The sequence below is a fragment of the Rhinatrema bivittatum genome, chromosome 17, assembly GCF_901001135.1.
Source record: "Rhinatrema bivittatum chromosome 17, aRhiBiv1.1, whole genome shotgun sequence".
NCBI classification, from domain to species: Eukaryota; Metazoa; Chordata; class Amphibia; order Gymnophiona; family Rhinatrematidae; genus Rhinatrema; species Rhinatrema bivittatum.
The window spans coordinates 8,622,174-8,641,997 of record NC_042631.1 but is presented as its reverse complement, the minus strand read 5'-3'; the positions used below and the strand labels follow the sequence as shown (position 1 = coordinate 8,641,997).

Sequence of the window (19,824 nt, the reverse complement as noted above, 5' to 3'; positions counted from 1 at the left end):
GCACTGGCTTGCATAGCATACACAAGAAATCCCGCTATGGTGGCGATGTTTCCACTTCACAAGATTCTGGACATGGGGAGGATTCCCTTTGCCATTAAAAGGGTCACGACACCAGTTTGCCACTGCATGAAGCTGCTTGTGATAAACTGTGCTAGTTCATTTTAGCTCCAAATGCAACCATGCAATGAGGAAAAGGAGACAGGATACTTTCTCTTCACACACACTCACACGCCCACAAAAATAACAGATGGCAAGTTACATATGTGGTCATGCAAATGTATTCGTATACATGTAATACACATATAGCCCCTGCTCCGGGCACATCTCTATAGGGGGGCACCACTCAGTGCCAGGGTTTAGTCCTGACTCAGTCCTGCAAACCCTGCTATGGGTTTTCTGAAGGGGGCGGCAGAAAGGATTTTCCTTCAGGATCCAAGGCATTTAGCTGCTGTAGTAGCAAGAAGACACTTCAGACTGATTTGCTGTTCCAAAGAAATTCTTTGCTAAATACTTCTGAAAATGAATAACTTGCAGTGTCTCAGTACTGAAAATCCAACAGCAAGTTGGATCCTTCTTTGCACTCTCTCCTGAGATACCGTTATTTAGCTTCTGGCGTTTAGGCTGGAGTTGGACTCCCTAACTTCCCGAGGGCCCTTATTGTAGCATTTCTCCTTTAACTCCTTGGATCAGAGCTCTCTCCTTTCTACTCTCCACACAGCCAGGCCCCTCTGGATAGGGAACCTGACATATTTCTCACCATTCCTGCAAGATCTGCGTTCAGTGCGGGAGCTCAGACCAGGGTCCTCCTTCCCCATGACATCCAGATCCAGAGTGAAAGGTTTACTTCCTCAGGGCAGAGATATCTATCCCCCAGCAACAGCTACTGACCGTGTAATGCCAGAAGCACCAGCACAGGGACTTTGTGTGGGCCTCCGTGACAGGAGGCAAACTTCCTCCCTCTCAAAAATACAACTCTTCAGCAAAAGACGTCTCCTAGTTCCAAACATCACGATTAGAATTTTCTCTCAAGCCTCTGACCACCAGGAGTGGCGTGACAGTGATCTGGCCCCCAGGCAATAAAGGTCATTGGCCTCTAACCACCCATCTGAGGCTAGAAGAGTGTGCTGTAGGCCCTTGGGCACTGCCCGATTGCGCGAACAGTTAGTCCACACCAATGGCCTCTAAGCTGGGTACCTGCACACACAGCAAAATGTAGCATACACAAGAAATCCCGATATTGTTTGCATTATACTGGCTCGTAGTGCACACATTCAATCTTGGCTTACACAAGGTTGCACAAAAAGAACGTTTTTGTGCATGCAATCTTTCAAAAAGCTGAGGGAACACGGATTACAGCTACTCCAAAGAGACATCATTGGTAAAGTTTAGGAAATAGCAAAAAGCTTTTCTTTTCAACCAAGCTTTTAACCCTTGATTAAGTATTGGCAGTCTATCATAGCTAAAGGATCACACCCCATACTGGCAGCTAAGTTCCTTCACCTTACATGACCATATGATCTGCTGCCAGGGTTAAAGCTGAGCTCATGTGGGAGAATGAGTGTGTGTGATGATGCCATTTGTTTCAGACTTTACTTTCTTTATATAGGTGTAATGTATTAGTTTTACCAAATGTACTGCTATTTATTTATATTTTATACTGTTATTTATTTTTGTTTTATGTATGTTTTATTATAACCTGCCAACAGTAGTGGATTCAATGGGTAAAAAAAAATGTTTAAAGAAAGAAATAGAGAAGAGTGCCATAGCAAAGGGTTCACTCCACTCACTATTATGTCAACCACAATATGGCTTCTGGTGGGAAGCACATAGGCCATCACTAAATCCACACAAAACTGAGTTATTTTGAGTAGGAAATCCATTCACTACCTTTTTTGTTTTGGGATGGTCATCAGCTAAAGATAAAACCAGGGGTAAAACTCCTAGGAGTAACCTTAGATGCTGAATAATCAATGCAGATTCACATCAACAAATCTTGTGAAAGCTGCATTCCATACACAGCAGGAAGTGACTTTTCTTGTTGGAATGCTATTGAGTTGGGGTGAATCCTGTACCTTCTACAGTTACCTCGATTGTTGATGAAACTGCTAAATGGGATTAAATAAAAGAAAAACTTCTTGGAAATAGTAGGAGATATGTTTATTTTTACCTACAAGTACATGTGATTTCTCCCCCCACAGAGATCCCTTTGTTATAATCTCTGGGCTAGAGCAATAAAATTTGTGTCACTCTCTCAGGCCTGAACCCAGCCTTGGAGAAACATCGCTACATAAAGAGGAAACACAACCTCAGAGGGCCAGTAATGTTCCCATCCTTTGACTTGGGGCACTATTGAAGCATCAGACACTTCCACTCACCTAGCAAAATGTTGCATCCGTCAGTGCTAGACGGCTTCGCCCCATTTGCCTCACCTTATTCACGGCTCCTCCCACTTACCTAGGAAAGATGGCTACCACTGCGTCTACAAGCCAACTTCTCCGGCGTCCCCAGAATGGCCATGGTGCAGCCTCCTGCTGTGCTCCTCTCAGGTACCTACTAGGGTACGTGCACCACGCATATCTTTATTCCAACCTTGGTGCGAACCTCGGGGCGTTCCCCCTTGCTGATGTCACGCCATCCGGGTATATAACCTATTCTAATTTGCTAGCTCGTTGAGTTAGCAAGGACTCGAATCTGTTCCTGTCAATGCTACTCTGCCGCTTCCGTGCTGCCGCTGGAAGCTCTCTCCTTGCCCAACGGGGTAACTGCTAACCTGGGTACCCGCTCCTCGGGAGCCCTCTGCTTTATTTCAGGTGCCCTTACAGGGAACAGGTATTCGCTCCTCAAGGGCCTGCTCTCCCTTCCTCGGTGCCTGTACCTTCTTCTACAACCTGGTGGAATCGCATACCTACAGCAAAACACCTAGTGAGTACTCTAACTCTCAGTCTATTTCATGCACAGTACTACCTTGCGGGAAACCTGCTGCGGAGGACCAACAGGGTGAGAAGAGCTCCCTCTGCCGAGGTCCCTGAGACTGCAGCTACCAGACTGCCTCACTACTGCCACCTCTGGTGGTTCTCTTCAAGCTGGTATAATAAAGAACTTACTGTGTTTGTGCGTTCTGAGTCTTAGCCTAGTACTGTGGCTCCTCACGGGGCTGCTCCCCGTGGGCGTGGTCATCTGCCACAGTACCCAAGGATCCACCCAAACACCGCTCAACCATAACACAGAACAGACTTAAAAAAAATATATCAAGAGGAAGAAAAGTCGGGGGACTTACTAGTTACAAGAATGGTCTAGGAACCACGAGACCAGGATCACATTCTGTTTCTGCTCAGACACTCAATTAGACTGTAAAACTGTTTGGAGCAAGAGCTCCTCACATGTACATAATTTGTTATAAAGCCTCCTTGGCTTAGGGCACTTTATAACTTGCCAAAACAATAACTAATAATTTTTGTAATCCTAGCACCACATACATTCACTTTTCCCTGCGTAACCTACAGTCAGACCATCTTAGGAGTTAAATGGTGCTGGGCCTGGCTAGCAGCTGGATGAGAGATCTGCAAGGAACAGCACATGCTGGAAACAAAAAAAATGGTCCTCTGGTTCATTGGGGCAACTTTTCTCTATACCAGTTCAGAATCCATTGCCCAGTAGGATACAAAGGGACACCTAAGAATATGCATAAGGATGTCATTGTCCTGCAAACTATGAAACATCCCTTGGTACATGTTGCATGCTAATCCCAGCTGTCATGGCTAAATTCCCATCTGCCTTGCCAAACTTCCCCCTGCAAGAGACACCCTACTGACATCAGGAAAGAGCTGGCATGTTACAGTTCTCCCTTGTAAAACTGTACAGTGCATTCTGGGAAAATTGCTATACAAATATATAAATAAAAGAGAACTAGAGAGCATTTCTAACACTTGACGAGAAAACGGATTCCACAAGGAAAACATTGTGGAGACAGAAACGAGATGCTCCCACAAGCAGCGCGTAATACCTAAAGCACTGTGATTTCTTGCAAGGTTCGTGTCATTTAAATAAAATGACTACAGCGCTCAGTCATCATTCCCAGCACATGCCTGAGGTCTGTGCTAAAAGAGGAACAGTTTCATGCAGAACAGAGAGATCTTTTCTAAGGCTATACTTACTCACCTTAGCACTAGTCAAAATGCTTTGCTGGGATATAAACAAAGATATTTCAAAGTCCCTTCCATTTCAATTTCCATATTCAGCATGAGAAAGCAGAAGCAAACCACGTACTGCAAGATGTGTCAACTCTGGAATCAGAGTCTCTGTCCATGAAACTTCCAGTTCAAACTAGAAATGTCTAACAATGCTATTTATTGTATAAACCTGATTATGGCTATAAGGCTGTGGAAATTATAAGAAGAATTGAATGGAAAGAGACAGCCTTTGAGTAGTGTTTGCTTTAGAAGTAACAGGTATACGATGGGCCAGCAGCTTTTTAGTAAATACCCTCCTCTAATGACAAAGGGATCTTTGATGCTGCTGAAGTAGCACTCCCGAGGCAGGAGGAGCAGCAGTTCTCAATTCTACTCTGACAAGGAATTTGCAATGCATAGGACTTTTGGATAGCTCTTAGATTTATGGATACATTTGTTATTCCTATACAATGTCTCTACATATTTTGTTGTTTTTCTCTTTAGCATAAGACTATGGGGGGGCATGGTATGTGGGCACATATACCACCAGACCCACACAGTCCCCGATCCTGGGAACACCTTTCTCAGTGGTTGAAAGTACGTGCGCTGTTACATAGCATGTGTACTTTTTCAAGCAGTAAGGGCAGTCCCAACTGCCCCCTTCTCTCATGGGTAAAAGTACACAGCATAAGTGCCTTTTTCACACACACAGGCTGCGCAGGGGTCAGCAGCCTGCTTTACATGCATGAAACATATAAAGATGCCAATTTTATTTTTATATTTCCCATGAGAAAATGACTTTTTATTGTATTCATATTCAAGTAAGGAAAAGGGCCAATTTTTGATGGGATACTGAAAGTAGGAAAGAAAAATCAGTCAATAAACGTTCTAAAAATTCAGGACAAATATAGTTTTTGGCACATGGCTGACAGAGTGACTGACATACAGACACATATTACAGGGTCAAGCAGCTATTCTGATTATGGACAAGGAATGCACTTCAGAAAACCTTTATCAGACTTGTAATACTTTCCATCTAAATCCAATTAAAATAGAATTTCAAAATTGGAGGGGTATTTTTCTAGAATTAAACATTTTGGTAGTATGGTTTATGGTTTATTGTTTTTATATACCATCACAACAGCCTGGCCTTCACAACAGTTTATATTAAGTAACATAAAAGAAATACAAACATTTATCAAATATAGTTGCATCTAAAATCTGTTAAAAGTACATAAAATATATTTTAGATGCTAAGAACAATAAAAGTTTTTTAAATATTAATAGTCTTGGAAGCCAGAGATTATAACAAGTATACATATTATGATAAAAACATAAAATATCTTGTGACGGATAAAATAATAAAAATTGATAAACAAAACAATAACCATTTTAAGACAGACTAGATCAAAATAAAATATTACTAAAAAGTATTAATGCATGTAAAAATGTTATTAGAATGTTGATTTACATGCATAAATAAGCTATGTGAAAATTGCCCTGGGTGTTGTATGCATAACATTACATGCAGAAATGATTTTGGTTTTAGTTTTCTGCACACCACATGGTGGCATTCCAGGGGACAGAGTTGGCACAAGGCAATCGTTTATATCTGTATTTTCAGTTTTCAAAATTATATAAATTAATGTTCATTCACATGAATATTTATACCTGCTCCTTAGCAATATGATATAAAAAATCGGCTGTACGTACATACATGTGCGCACAAGTTTGTATGGACACGTGCTTGTGTGCTCAAATGTTGGCTATACCACGTAAGTGGGGGGATTTTATTAGATATGCGTGCCAACGCAATTACCAGTTTCCCTTCCAGGTAAAGGCTCCCAACAACCTAACCTCCCTAATTAACCTTCCTTCATTTTACCATATTAGCCCAGACCCTTTAAACCCCACTGACTAGCCCTGATTTTAAAACTTACACACCATCCATAGCAGAAGTAAAGTTATGTGTAGGGGAACCCGGCATGCACTTGGGCATGTAAATACTTATGCACACATTTCAAGTGGCCTTCCAGGAAAGCCCATGTCACAGCCATACTCCTCCCACTCCATGCCCCTCCCCTTTTTAAAATCTTTTTGATTGTGCACATACTGGGAAATACGTGTGTACTAATGTTCAGAGTAGTTAAATCACAAGTATATTGTGATAAATTGCAGGAAGACCTTATGAGACTAGAAAATTGAGCATCCAAATGGCAGATGAAATTTAATGTGGATAAGTGCAAGGTGATGCATATAGGGAAAAATAACCCATGCTATAATTACACAATGTTGGGTTCCATATTAGGTGCTACAACCCAGGAAAGAGATCTAGGCATCATAGTGGATAACACGTTGAAATTGTCGATTCAGTGTGCTGCGGCAGTCAAAAAAGCAAACAGAATGTTGGGAATTATTAGGAAGGGAATGGTGAATAAAACGGTGGATGTCATAATGCCTCTGTATCGCTCCATGGTGAGACCGCATCTTGAATACTGTGTACAATTCTGGTCGCCGCATCTCAAAAAAAGATATAGTTGTGATGGAGAAGGTACAGAGAAGGGCTACCAAAATGATAAGGGGAATGGAACAGCTCCCCTATGAGGAAAGACTAAAGAGGTTAGGACTTTTCAGCTTGGAGAAGAGACGGCTGAGGGGGGATATGATGGAGGTATTTAAAATCATGAGAGGTCTAGAACGGGTAGATGTGAATCGGTTATTTACTCTTTCGGATAATATAAAGAACTAGGGGGCACTCGATGAAGTTAGCATGTGGCATATTTAAAACTAATTGGAAAAAGTTCTTCTTCACTCAATGCACAATTAAACTCTGGAATTTGTTGCCAGAGGATGTGGTTAGTGCAGTTAGTGTAGCTGGGTTTAAAAAAGGATTGGATAAGTTCTTGGAGGAGAAGTCCATTACCTATTAATTAAGTTGACTTAGAAAATAGCCACTGCTATTACTAGCAACAGTAGCATTAACTAGACAGTGTTTGGGTACTTGCCAGGTTCTTATGGCCTGGATTGGCCACTATTGGAAACAGGATGCTGGGCTTGATGGACCCTTGGTCTGACCCAGTATGGCATGTTCTTATGCTTCTTAAAATCTATGCTGCATGCGCCGGCCCAAGACAAGCACATATATCCCAGCTTTGGTGCATGTAGGTCTTGTAAATTCACTTGTAAGTGTGCTGTTATAAAATTGGGTTCAATATGAGGGAAAAATACTTGTATGGACAATGAAGAACCATAGCATCTCTTTCATTCCATTAAAAATACACTTATGGCATCTTTAAGTGCCTCTTTTCAAAGCTATTCACCTGAAGATTACGCACTCTCACTCTGGCTAAAAGCATGCCCGGGGTTCCCTACCTTTAACCAGAATGGGTCGGGTTCCCAAAGGAGGGTTTTGAGCAGGATCAGAAAATAATGGGGTGTTTCAAAGATTTATGCATGCAAGTGGCATATGCTTGCATAATCCATAACTTCTACACTTCAAACATTTGTGTGAACATTTTATTTTGTGCATGCGACATATACATGCGTAAAATGAAAAGGACATAGGACCATTTGTATGCACAGATTGCTGTTTTAAAAAAAGAGACTTACGTGCCCACATTTGGCAATTAGCATAATTTTACACCCGCTAAGGGTCTGAGGCTATTTTGTACCTGTGCCAGTTTTTCATGGGGGAGGGGAGGGGGTGCACACATTATCTTCCTTTCAAAATCAGATAAAACTGCCCTGTCTATGGCCACCGTCAGTGCCGCTGCTAGCCAATCATTTTTCTTCCTATGTAGGTTTTCAGTCTCTTTTTGTAAAAATACAGAATTTGTCAATGTCATCAAATAAACAAAAAAGGTTTTCTTTGAGCAAAACTTAATTTGTGAATCTCTACAAGCAGGAGTTTCAAATGTCTCTCTAAAAATAAATAAATAAAATTGAACCAAGTAATTGAGCCCACAAAAATCTGCAGGGTTGACTGTCCTATTGATTTACAGGCTGATACAGAAAAAATCGCGGGAGAGCGGGCAAGCCCTGCTCTCCCGGCGCGCACACAGGCCACTCTCCTGTGCACGCGATTCAGTAAATTAATTTAAGTTAGGGCCCGCAGTAAAAAGAGGCGCTAGGGACACTAGCGCGTCCCTAGCGCCTCTTTTTTGACAGGAGCGGCAGCTGTCAGCGGGTTTATTTATTTATTATTTTTATTTAAAGCTTTTTATATACCGGCATTCGTAGGACACATCATGTCGGTTTACAGGTAACTGAGAAAGGAAAATTACAATGAACGATGCATAAAAGGAGAAATTACAATGTCGGGTTTGACAGCCGACGCTCAATTTTGCCGGCGTCGGTTCTCAAACCCACTGACAGCCACGGGCTCGGAAACCGGACGCCGGCAAAATTGAGCGTCCGGTTTTCAACCCGCGAGCCGCAGGCCGATTTCAAATTTTTTTTAACTTTTTTTTTTTTTTTTTTTAACTTTTTCGGGACTTCCGTCTTAATATCGCCATGATATTAAGACGGAGTGCACTGTACTGTATCGGCCCATTAGCTGGCTAAAATTAACAGTGAATCTTTGAAATTCACTGTTGGGTTTCTCTCAAAACCCCCTGAGGATCTCAAAGGAACTTCTGCAATTTTTAAAAGACCTGCTGCATTTAATCTAAAGGATTTTTTCCCTGCAATTTTTGAAACCCAACCAGGCTGAAATCAGTTGAGCTCAAATCAAACTAGTTCATACATGCCAATTTGTAAATCCAAATATAAGCCATAGAACTATCTTAAAAAGCATAACTGGGCTGTAAAATAAACTGTGGATAATTATGAGATTAGGATATTTAGCTAATTACAGTACCTTCTAAGTGTTAACTGGTAAATTCAATCCATACTATTTTATTTCTCTTTTGTTAAAATGTATTAAGTGTTCTAAAAATGGTAAAGAAATCAGTTTAAAAAATATTCTTCATTACTAGTAGCTCAAGGCAGAAAAATTTAACCCATGAAAAAAATAGAGAAAAAGCACATACAAATGAAGTGTATAGACTTTTTACTTGCATTAATCAATTCAGTGGATCTGTAATTTATGGTTTATTCCAAAGACATATTTGATTCTTGAATGGCAATGCTCAGCATATGTTGCCATAAAGTAACCCTAAAGCACACGAATCATCAGATGTAGAAAGAAGTAATAACCTTAGGGAAGCTTAAGAGATAGAGAAAAATCCTACTTTCAAAAAAGATTCTTCTGAAGGTTAACATCTTTTCCTCAGGCTAGACACACGAGAATCTCAAAAAGACCTTTTAAACCCATAGCCACTCAGCCAAGCTTTCATCTACTACAAGAAATAAAAGAACCAACTTGGAAGCAGGCTTGAAACTACAACAGATGTTAGCTTGGATGCTGGTTCCTACCCAGAACCAAAACTATGAAGCACAAAAAAATTCAAAATGTCTATTTTGTTCTCACTGTCTCTCGTGACCTTGGCACTGGAAACCAGTTCAACTCCGCTCTTAGAGGACTGCAAACCAGTGCAGTGTCCAGAATATGACTAACGAGTATGCATGAAATAAATCTGCACACACTTGAGGCCATGCATGCAAATATATTTCATGCACATTCATTAGGGATATCCCAAAAAGCAGACCAGTGGGCAGCCCTCGAGAAGTAGAGTTGGACAGCCCTGCTCTAGAACATCCGATCACATCTGCAGATTTCCAAGGACCGCCTCAGTGCCGTGAAGCAGGTTTCTGGGAAGGAAAGGTCTAACATTAGGGTTCACTGCTAGAACTCTATAGTCACCTCAGAGAGAACTATCACCCTGCCACACTGGAATTGGCTGTCACACAGTTAATGGCAAACTTGAAGGCGTTCCTGCTTTCAGACAAGCAAAAGTGACAGCAAGTTTTCAATGATTTCTCTATGTTTTGGGAAGAGCAGAGTTTGATGGTGCATTTTCAGGATTATTTTCAAAATTAGATTTATCCTCACAAGCCTATGAGATGCTTGGAAGCCAGAAATACCTTTTAGATCATTGGAATAACCATTCAGGCCAGGACTGAGAAGAAATTATCTAAAGGTGGGCACCAGTGGTCCCCAAGCCAATAGGGAACTCATCTTTCGTTAGTACAACTTTTCTTCTTAGAAGCCTTTATCTGAAAGCCACAGGGCTTCAGGGTATTTTCCTACCCAGGAAAAAACAAACTATAATTTACAATTCAAATCTGACAGCCAAAAATAGGGGTTTCTTTTCCACTAATATAAAAAGCATGGAGATGGTGAAGAAATACTCTAACATCAGTCATGCAGCTATTGAGGGATTTTCGATAGGGACTTTCCCCAAAAAGAAAGCTTGAAAAGTTGTAGATTTACAAGGTGCTCCACAATGACCAATAACGTTCAAACAGTTTGTTAAAAGACAGTTTGTACCTAAAATTTCTTCCTCTGCTGTATGCATAAATCAGAAGGTTAACTTCCAAATCTAGCAAAGTTAGTTATGAGAGTTTTATAGAAAAGAATGCCCAATAAAACTCAGGGCTTGCTAAACCTCACTTCTTTCACATGGAAATAAATAGCACTATTTCTCCCCAAAATTTCTAACACACACATAAAAGCAAGCAAGCTAGATTATAACATTGAACATTTGCTGCAGATGCCGAATGACTTAGCAGACAGAGGCAAGGAGTTTTGGAAGTTACCCAAATTCTACTTGACTGCAGATGAGCAAGAGGACAGGCACTCTGTATAGTCACTGCACGTTCCAATCCCCCCAAGCATACGACCCTTATAACTAGACATGTTTTCAGAAAATCACAGAATTTTATTTATAGGTCTAGAGAGAAAGGGATTTTTTTTGTTTGATTTTTTTTTTTACCTGAAATGGTGACTGACTGTTGTAATTCTTGATTTCCTTGTTGGCACCTCGGACCAGTAGAACCCTGGCACAGTTGTCCTAAAAGTTATAAATAAAAAAAGGGTTTTAGTATAGACCTTGGTAAATGAAAGACAGACAGCAGTTAAACCTACTCAGTTACCATGACACCCCATCTGAATAACATGAAACTAATTTAATTTCTACAGTCTAAACCAAATACAAATTCCTAATTCCCTATGAAGGGATTGGTTTTATTAAAAGGTTTTAAACACAATGGGCCAGCTCTCTAGATTTTATTACACTGGCAATAATAAACGTATGAAAGCGTCACCATTAGGGATGGATGACCTTCTTTAAAATGAGTTCACCACATAGTCTGTCAAACCTGGGAAAGATTTCAAAAAGAGAAGATGTGGCCCAGTGGTTAGAGTAGAGTAATGGGCTGAGAACCAGGAAAATCAGCATTCAGATTCCACTTTCCTCACTAACGCACCTTGTGACTTTGGGCAGATGGCTTTATTTCCTATTGCCTCAGAAACTAATTCAGGGCCTGGTTTTAAAAAGCATTTACATGCATAAAACTGGGTTTTACTTGAGTAAATGGCTTTTGAAAATTGCTACTAGTATGTTACATTTACATGCGTAACTCCTTTGAAAATTCACCTATTAGAGTATAAGCTCTTTGGGGCAGGGACATTCTGCCTGAATACTTACTTCCACTGTACAATGTTGCTTACATCTAGTAACACTGTAAAAATGATCTCCAGTATTATTAGCTCAAGAAATCTTATGGGAGAATGCAATAGCAGATCTGCTTCACATTTTACTCCAGGTCCACCAGTGGGACTCCAACAGATTTCAAGTGAACTGAGAAAAAATATCCTAAATTTCTGACAAGTCTGAAAGCAAGCTGTTTGAAGTTCAAGCTTGAGTTGTTCCCAGGTCTGTAAATGCCATGAAGGTGCAGAGAGACATTTTATGGATGTGCAACCAAAAAATACAAACAAGGCACGCTCCAGTTATGTAGCTTGCAATATGTGCAAGACTAATCATTTACTAATGAAATGAATTTTATTTACAAAGCACTTCCTTGTACCTACCTGAGCAGCTTTCTAAATATTGGTTATCATGCAATGTATCCAATAAATTTTTTTATATTGACTGTTTGATGTCATTTCTGTGAGCTGTTTGGAAGTTTGAAGCTAAAGCTGACACCTTCTAGAACATATAACATCAATAAGTTTTAGACCCCAATTTCTATGCAAAAAAGTTACAAAATGATTGCGTGGTTTATTTGTTTCTTTTATATATATATATATATAAAATAGGAAAAGTGGGCATTCTTTTAATGACTCAAATGGCATACATTAATAATTGGGGTGTGTCCATCTTATTTCCTTGTAATAAGACGGACACACAGATTACATGTGTGTGTGTATATGTATATACATACACCCACACACACACACAATTGGTAAGGAAGAGAGAATAATCTTCCAGGCAGCAAACAAAATGGTCATTCCACCGCTATGAGTCATTGGTGTTTTACAAGGTAATAAGACGCTCACACCCCAATTATTAATGTATGCCATTTCTGAGTCATTAAAAGAATGCCCACATTTCCTGCTTAGTGCTAGAAAGGGACATTAAGAAAGATCAAAATGAATGAAGCTGACTATGAGACCTTGGCAGTTTAGTTCTCAGCAGGGTGCTGAATCCACAGAGCCAGAGAAGGTTCCCCAGGCATATTACCTTTCTTGCTAGTATAAAGAGAAACAGGCTGATTTTGCAGGGCTGGGACTTTGCCTCTTAAGTTGCTAATCTGATGCTACCAAGAGAGCAATAGGAATTCATTTCTTACAAAAAAAAAAAAAAGTTACTTGGCAGGGAATCATCCACATCAAGAAAACGCGAAACACACACAAAAGAAAAATAATAAAAATGTTAAAAAGCCGATACTTGCCTGATTGTAAAGAGCACAGACGTGCAAAGCAGTGTTTCCGGAAGCATTCTGTGCTCTCGTGTCTGCCCCATAAAACAGCAAGTGCTCTAAATGCTGAACATGTCCATAGCGACAGGCCTGGAAGAAAAAAGACCAGCGTCTGGAATATTTTATCATCATACACTTTTTTTTTTTTTTTTTTTTAATAGAAAATGCTTTATAAAAATAGTCTTAAACTGATAGGGGGATCCACAAACCTAGAAGCACTACAAAAACAAATCTGAGTTTGATGGTCCTGATTAACTAAGACTTTTTTTTTTTTTTGCCCCATTCTGTGTCTGGGGCAGAGGGTGTGGGGCAAACACAGCTAAGTAAACAAAGTCCTAAAAGTAAGGTCCCATGAAAGAACAGAAAACCCTCTTTAGGGAGAAGACAACAGTAAATCTTTTTCAGCTGCAATTTTTCAATCTTGATGGCAAGTTCTGCATTTACCCGCTATACTGCCTGAGCTCGACAGCCTGCTATTTAATAACAGCCTGCCTGCCGTCTTAGTCCTGTCAAAAGCAGAAAAAGAAGAGGCAGCTCACAAGCACTCGGTTGCTTAGGAATGCGAATCAGATTTAGGAAGAAATATTACTGCTACCTAAGACTACTACATCTTTTACTGGCATTTTTAAGACGATTCTGCTACTTTGCTATTAGTCAAAAAGACTAAGAGGGCAAGTTTCCAAAACTGCCCCTGCTGGTACAAAATCCGTAAGTACATTTCCTTTGAATATTGCGCCAGGAAACAAAGTGCCTGCCCCAATTTGCACCTGGCTTTTCCTGGACGTTCCTCTTTCATACAAAAACCACTCCCCTACATTTGAAAATGTAATGAGGGACGGTAACTTTCAAGTGGGCATGCAGATGCACATACTATGCTCAGTAATAATTAATTGTTAAATTGTTTGTTTGTCTGTTCAATGTAAACCGTAAACCGTAATAATTAACTGTTAAATTGTTTAAATTGTTTATATGTTCAATGTAAACCGCCCACCGAGGCGATAGTTAATTTTTTTCCTTGTAAACCGGAGTGATATGTATATTATACAGGAACTTCCGGTATAGAAAAACCCAAAAATAAATATATATATATATATACATATATATATACACACGTGTGTGTTGGCGCGTGCCCAGGTACATGGCAATTTTATAATATGCAGGCACTTACTTACACATGCATGTTATAAAATAGCCTAGGTGCACATATCTGTGCCCCTAATGTTAAGCTTGTGCATGCCCAGCAGAGCAAGTTGGCTTACGGATGCACAAGAGAGGGTATTTTATAGCGGACACACGTCCAGTCAATGACCAGTTTCACCAGTTCATCCACCAGTTAGCCCAGTGATCAGCTAGGCTCTCCAAAGCCCACTGGTTCATTAGTCTGCCCTCCCCCCAGTTTACCCAGACCCCTCAAACACTTCCTAGATGCCTGCAATTTTATTTTTTTTTTTTAACAGACTTGCACCTCCTCCATAGCAGAAGGCTCTGGACCTGGGCACGCATCCAGGCAGATCTCCTGGCCATGCTCCAAAAGGCTCAAGCCCTGCTTTTGTCCGATGGGAGACAGTCGCACATCGGCGCTTGTGCATACATCTGGCTGCCTTATAAAACTGGAAGGACACATGCAAGTGTGCCAGATGTGCGCCCATCCCCCAACCTGGGCACACACCCAGCTTCTGAAATTCACCTTTAAGTGCCTTATTTTCTTCCCCAACCAAAACATGCCCCAGACCCGCCTATGTTTAACCCTAATAAGAGTGGATGCAGTGTTGCTCCCCACATGTACATTTGGCTGAGAAGAAGATGCGCAATTTTCAAACTTCCAAGTTACACCCCCTCCAAGCAAGCCCATCAGTCTGCTCAGTTGCCGCCCTCAGTGAAGACCTACTCAGTCTTTGAGCTTCTCCTTGCCACTGCCCTCTGCATGAGTTCCAAGCAGGTTTTAAATCTGACTGCTATGCTCCTTGCTAGCACCAGCTGGTGGCTATTCCAGGTGGGTAGGGAAGCGGGAGGGAATTGTTGGCTATTTCCAAGGTTATCCAAACCAGTGGTCTTCAAAGTAAGGATGCTGCCACTGAACTACAGCAGGAGGCCTAAATCTGAAAGCCTCATTGCCCCAGAACTTCCTTTTGGCAAATTACTATTACATATTCACCTATAAATAAATGTCCATAGTTCATGTATTTATTTATTTAAAATCATTTATATCCCACACTCTCCAAAATGTTCAGACTGGTTACAAGTTCACACACACAATAATACCATTAACACAATAAAAATTATAAAAATGACATATCAGACAAAAAATAAAGGATACCTGGATGGAAAAGGTATGGCATGTAGAGAGCCTCGGATAATTAACATGTTACTGAAGGATGGAAAAGGTATGGCACAGCAAGACTGATTATCATCCACTAAACTGATACAGACTTACCAACCACTGCACGTTCTACTTTTTGTTAAACTTCTATCATCCTCTTCTTCAACTCCCAGTTAGAACCATCCTTGTTTTATTGTAACTGCTTTTTTCTGCGCACTTGTTATAATTTGTTATATTTTGCAAATGTATACTCTCATGTTATAGTTATGTACATTTATAATTTATTGATCACCCCTTGTTTTATGTAAACCGACATGATACGAACTCCGTGAATGCCGGTATAGAAAAAAACTCAAATAAATAAAATAAATAAAATAAAATGTAGAGAGCCTCGGATAATTAACATGCTACTGAAGGATGGAAAAGTAAAGAGGCTGATCTGCAATCTTAAACGCACAGCCCACCTGAACATTTTCAGCTCACTCTGTTGTTCCTGATTGTGAGAGGCAGAGAGTTCCAAAAAAACCAGACCAGCCGATGGAGAAGGCACACTCCCGGGTTTCATTTAGGCAAGCGAACTTGGGGGGAAGGAGCATCTGGCCTATTTTGAGTGGCTAACCGGAGATTACGGTGCAGAGTGTGCATTTTTAATAGAGAGAGCATCCAAGGTGACCTGATATTATGTAAGAAGGTGCGGATAGCGACAGCAAGTTTATCAAGTCTCCTGTATAAAACTAAGTTTATTTAAAAAAAACTCTAAATAAATACAAGTGTGTCATTGATGGTGTTTCATAATTTGGCATAACCTAGATGCCTATGGGACCAGTCTTTCAATCTGTGGTGGTCTCCCTCCCTTCCCCTAGCTGTAAGGTCTTTGGTTCTATCCCAGCCATGTTTGAATTCTGCCACTGTTTTGACCCCTATAACCTCTGCTGGAAGTACTCGCCATCCCCCTGCTTAAGGGGTATTTCCTCACTTCCTTCAGCATATTTCTTTTATTTGATTTTACGACCGCCCTGACTCACAGAAACCTTTCTCGCTTTTGTTACGGTATCAACCGTCCCCCTACAAGATTTTTTATACAGTCATATTCCTAATATTTAATGTATTTATTGACCATTACTAAGTTATTGTTCTGATTCAATTTTTTACTGTTATACTGTTATGGATTTAAATGTAACTGGTTTGTTATAATGTAAACCGGAGTGAAGGCAATGTCTGCTATACCTCGGTATATAAACGAATGCTAAATAAATAAAATAAATAAATTCTGCCTTCCAGGCACTTCAAAGCGGATTACATTCAGATCCTGTAGGTTATGTCCCTGTCCCAGAGGGCTCACAATCTAAGTTTGTCCCTGAGGCAATGGAGTGTACAAGGTCACAAAGAGCGGTGGTGGGATTTGAACCCTTGCTTCCCTGGTTCTCAGCCCCCCAGGCTACTCCCCCTGGTCCTTGATGCCTTCTAACATGTCCAGTATACTAAGGAAATTCATTACATGTCCAGATTTATATCGATTTATCCAAGGTACAGAGCCCAAGATCTGGGAAACCCCAATTTCGTTCTCTTATATCTATTACCTACCCTGTGGCCTTGAGCTGAAATGCAGATCACTGCACTCTGTACTTTAGCTGTGAGAATTAGGATGCACAAACCTGAGCGTACTCCTGGAACTGTGTCTAATAACTATGATAAATCTCACTCATCTTCCACTTATCCAGCTTCCCTGCAGCAAGGGAAGTGAGAAGCACACGATAAAGGAGCCATGCAGTCCTCATAGCTTCAGGTCAGTCTCCAGCTGCTACAACAGGTACTGCAAGCTTTCATTTATAAAGAAGTATTAAAACATTTCATCTTAAAGCAAACGGGAATTTTCTATTAAGGGTAAGACAATCAGCTCGGATACAGAAGCAATAAGCGTAACAGATTCCTTTATAAATCTGCAGACACCAGGGATGGTAGTGATACAGGGCTAATCAGCATTTTGTTTTTCAAAATTACCTAAAATTGGGAGGCCTCTTATTCTGTCTGTTAAATAGCTTCACACAGAGGATTTGACAGCTTCTGAGACACAAGCAGATGCTCCCAGTGCATTGCCCACACATCAGAGTAAAAGGTTTCTTTTGAGAAACAGCCACAATATGAATATAGCATGCTTAAAGCATTCCTAAACTGGACATTTCAGATTTTAAATGGTACGTACCGATGGATTACTATCTTATAGCATGATCATCTAACCTATTATTGGTTACAAAAGTAAAACAATTCTGTTTAATACAATTCACTTTTAAATATATGGTTGGTGACCACTAGATGGCATTAAAATTGATCTGGTTCCCAAGCTCTTTTTAAGCAACTGCAGAATTAAATGAAATGTGAGAAAATACTATAGATTATTATTAATATAAGACCAAAGGTTTCCATGTGTGAAACAAGATGGCATGCTATGGTATAATTTTACCTTAATTTCAAGTAGAGAAAAACAAATTAAACATTTTCTGTTCTATTAAAAACTTCGGTTCCCTGCGCCGGCCCTGTGAACCTCTGCACTTAACCTCCCCAGCTGGGCCGTCCTGACCGGCTCCCGTCATGGTCAGACACCACCGGCTCTCCCTGCAGTCAGACACCGCCAGCTCTATATGCGGCAGGATGCTGCCGGGCCCATCCAGCCACGCTCCTCCTCAGGTGCGCGCATGCCCGACTCACTCCTTTCAAAAGCTCCACGGCGCACTCTGATGACCTCACACACCAAGCCCTATAGAAGGGCTCCCCCTGGCCTTCCCTGACTGCCTCAGCAACAAGTCCAGCTACTCTCTGGTAGTGCACATTGCTTCTCTGAGCTCCAGCTTGTCTTCATCTTCGTTGCCTGCTTGCTCTGCCTATCCATCCCTCTTCTCCTCCTTTAGATGTACACCTGGTTTTGACCTTGGCTACGCCCGACTATTGCCTGCCTCTGACCATTGCCTGGACCCTGGACATGCCTCACCATCGCCTGCCTATGACACCAGCTAGTATGGACCTCCTTTTCCGCCTCCAGCAGAGACCTTATCTGCTGGCCCCAGCACCAAAAGGCTCAATCTGAGGGGAACATGGGCTGGGTACAGGTGAAGGTCCTGACCGGTCTCTGCTTTGCCTGGGTCCGCCTGCTGACAGTGAGAACCTGCAGGGCTCTTCCCCGCAGGTAGAGCCAAACTCACCTCAGCTCAAAGGTGCAATGTCCAGATGCAATGCCTATTAAAACAGTGTGTGCTAGCTTAAGAATCTATACAAAATATTGGGGATGATTTTAAAAGCTTTTTCTGCACATAAAACAATGTTTTATGCATGTAAGTGGCTTGTTACACAATTGCCCAGGGTATGTGTGGCTAATAAGCTTGAAATGCTATTTCATACATCCTTTTAATCTGTGCTGGGCAGAGGCCTTCTGATTTTGGAGAGCATGCATGGGCATTTTCAGGAAAAATCTGTGCACATCAAACAGGTGTGGCTTGTGCAGGTACTTTTGGTGGGATTGTGCGAAAGTTCCCTTTGGAAATTTTCGCACAAATTCCCTTTGAAAATTGGTGTTGCTTGCACACATAACCGCCACATAAGTTTGCTGTGATGCAGCAGAATTATCCTCTAAGCGCTCAGATGTTCATTCTGTCCTGCTCCTCTACCAGTCCTACACAGGATTAGAATATTCTCTTTTCCTGGTCCATCAGACCCCAGCCCCTAGCCTTGCAGGGCCCCAACCCCCCACCAAAACTGCAAAACTCAGCCACAAAGAGAAAAGGAAAGGTTTTTGTGATAAGGGACCTGCCTTCCCAACCCATCCTGTCTTACTAATAGATGCAAAAGCAACTACACATTTTGCAAATCTCTATATAAAAATATGCAAGAAAACATAGGATTCAAAACACAGTTAAAAACTTTAAAAACCAAGCGGGGTGTCCCACTGTGACTTCTATTCACACATCTACCAGCAGAGGCTGCCGCAGTCCTCTCTAACAAACTGGCACCCAGGTATATTAATAAAGGAGAAGTTAATGCTAGATCCTAAGGAGGGTAAATTTTAAAAAAAAACCTGTGTTAGAGCCTAGAAGCACAGTCTATGCTATAACATATCTGACTAGCATGATATATAAAGTATGTATAACTTTCTAAACATATAGTAATGCTCTGTGCCTACCTTCATAGCATATACAGAGTACAACAGTGACTCTCAATCTGCAGCTCTTAAGGGGCCTACACGTGGCTCCTCTGCATCAAATAATAACATGGAAAATACAGATCCTTACAATGTAAGGTTAGGAGAAAGAGAGCATTTGAAGGTCTCTTGTCACTAAGGTGACAACGGAAGAAAGATTCTGCACCATAGTGGTACAAAGCTTAGAGGCAAACCATGCACATACAGAGCAGCACTGGCAAGTCAGGCCCAAGACACTACACATCAGTAAAACCCAGGCGCAACATGGAGAGGCATTACCG

The 19,824-nt window shown here is 41.1% G+C and overlaps 1 protein-coding gene across 8 annotated transcripts in view; it reads right to left on the bottom strand.

Annotated features, from left to right (window-relative positions):
* The window catches only part of SHANK2 (SH3 and multiple ankyrin repeat domains 2), a 544,106-nt gene that overhangs the window by 353,055 nt on the left and 171,227 nt on the right, over window positions 1-19,824 (bottom strand). For all 8 annotated transcript variants that reach the window (XM_029582906.1, XM_029582904.1, XM_029582897.1 and 5 more), the window contains 2 exons: window positions 13,008-13,124; window positions 11,045-11,122 (listed from right to left, as the gene is read on the bottom strand). In XM_029582906.1, the coding sequence (XP_029438766.1) occupies window positions 11,045-11,122; window positions 13,008-13,124 (195 nt within the window). The remainder of the gene's footprint in view (window positions 1-11,044; window positions 11,123-13,007; window positions 13,125-19,824) is intronic.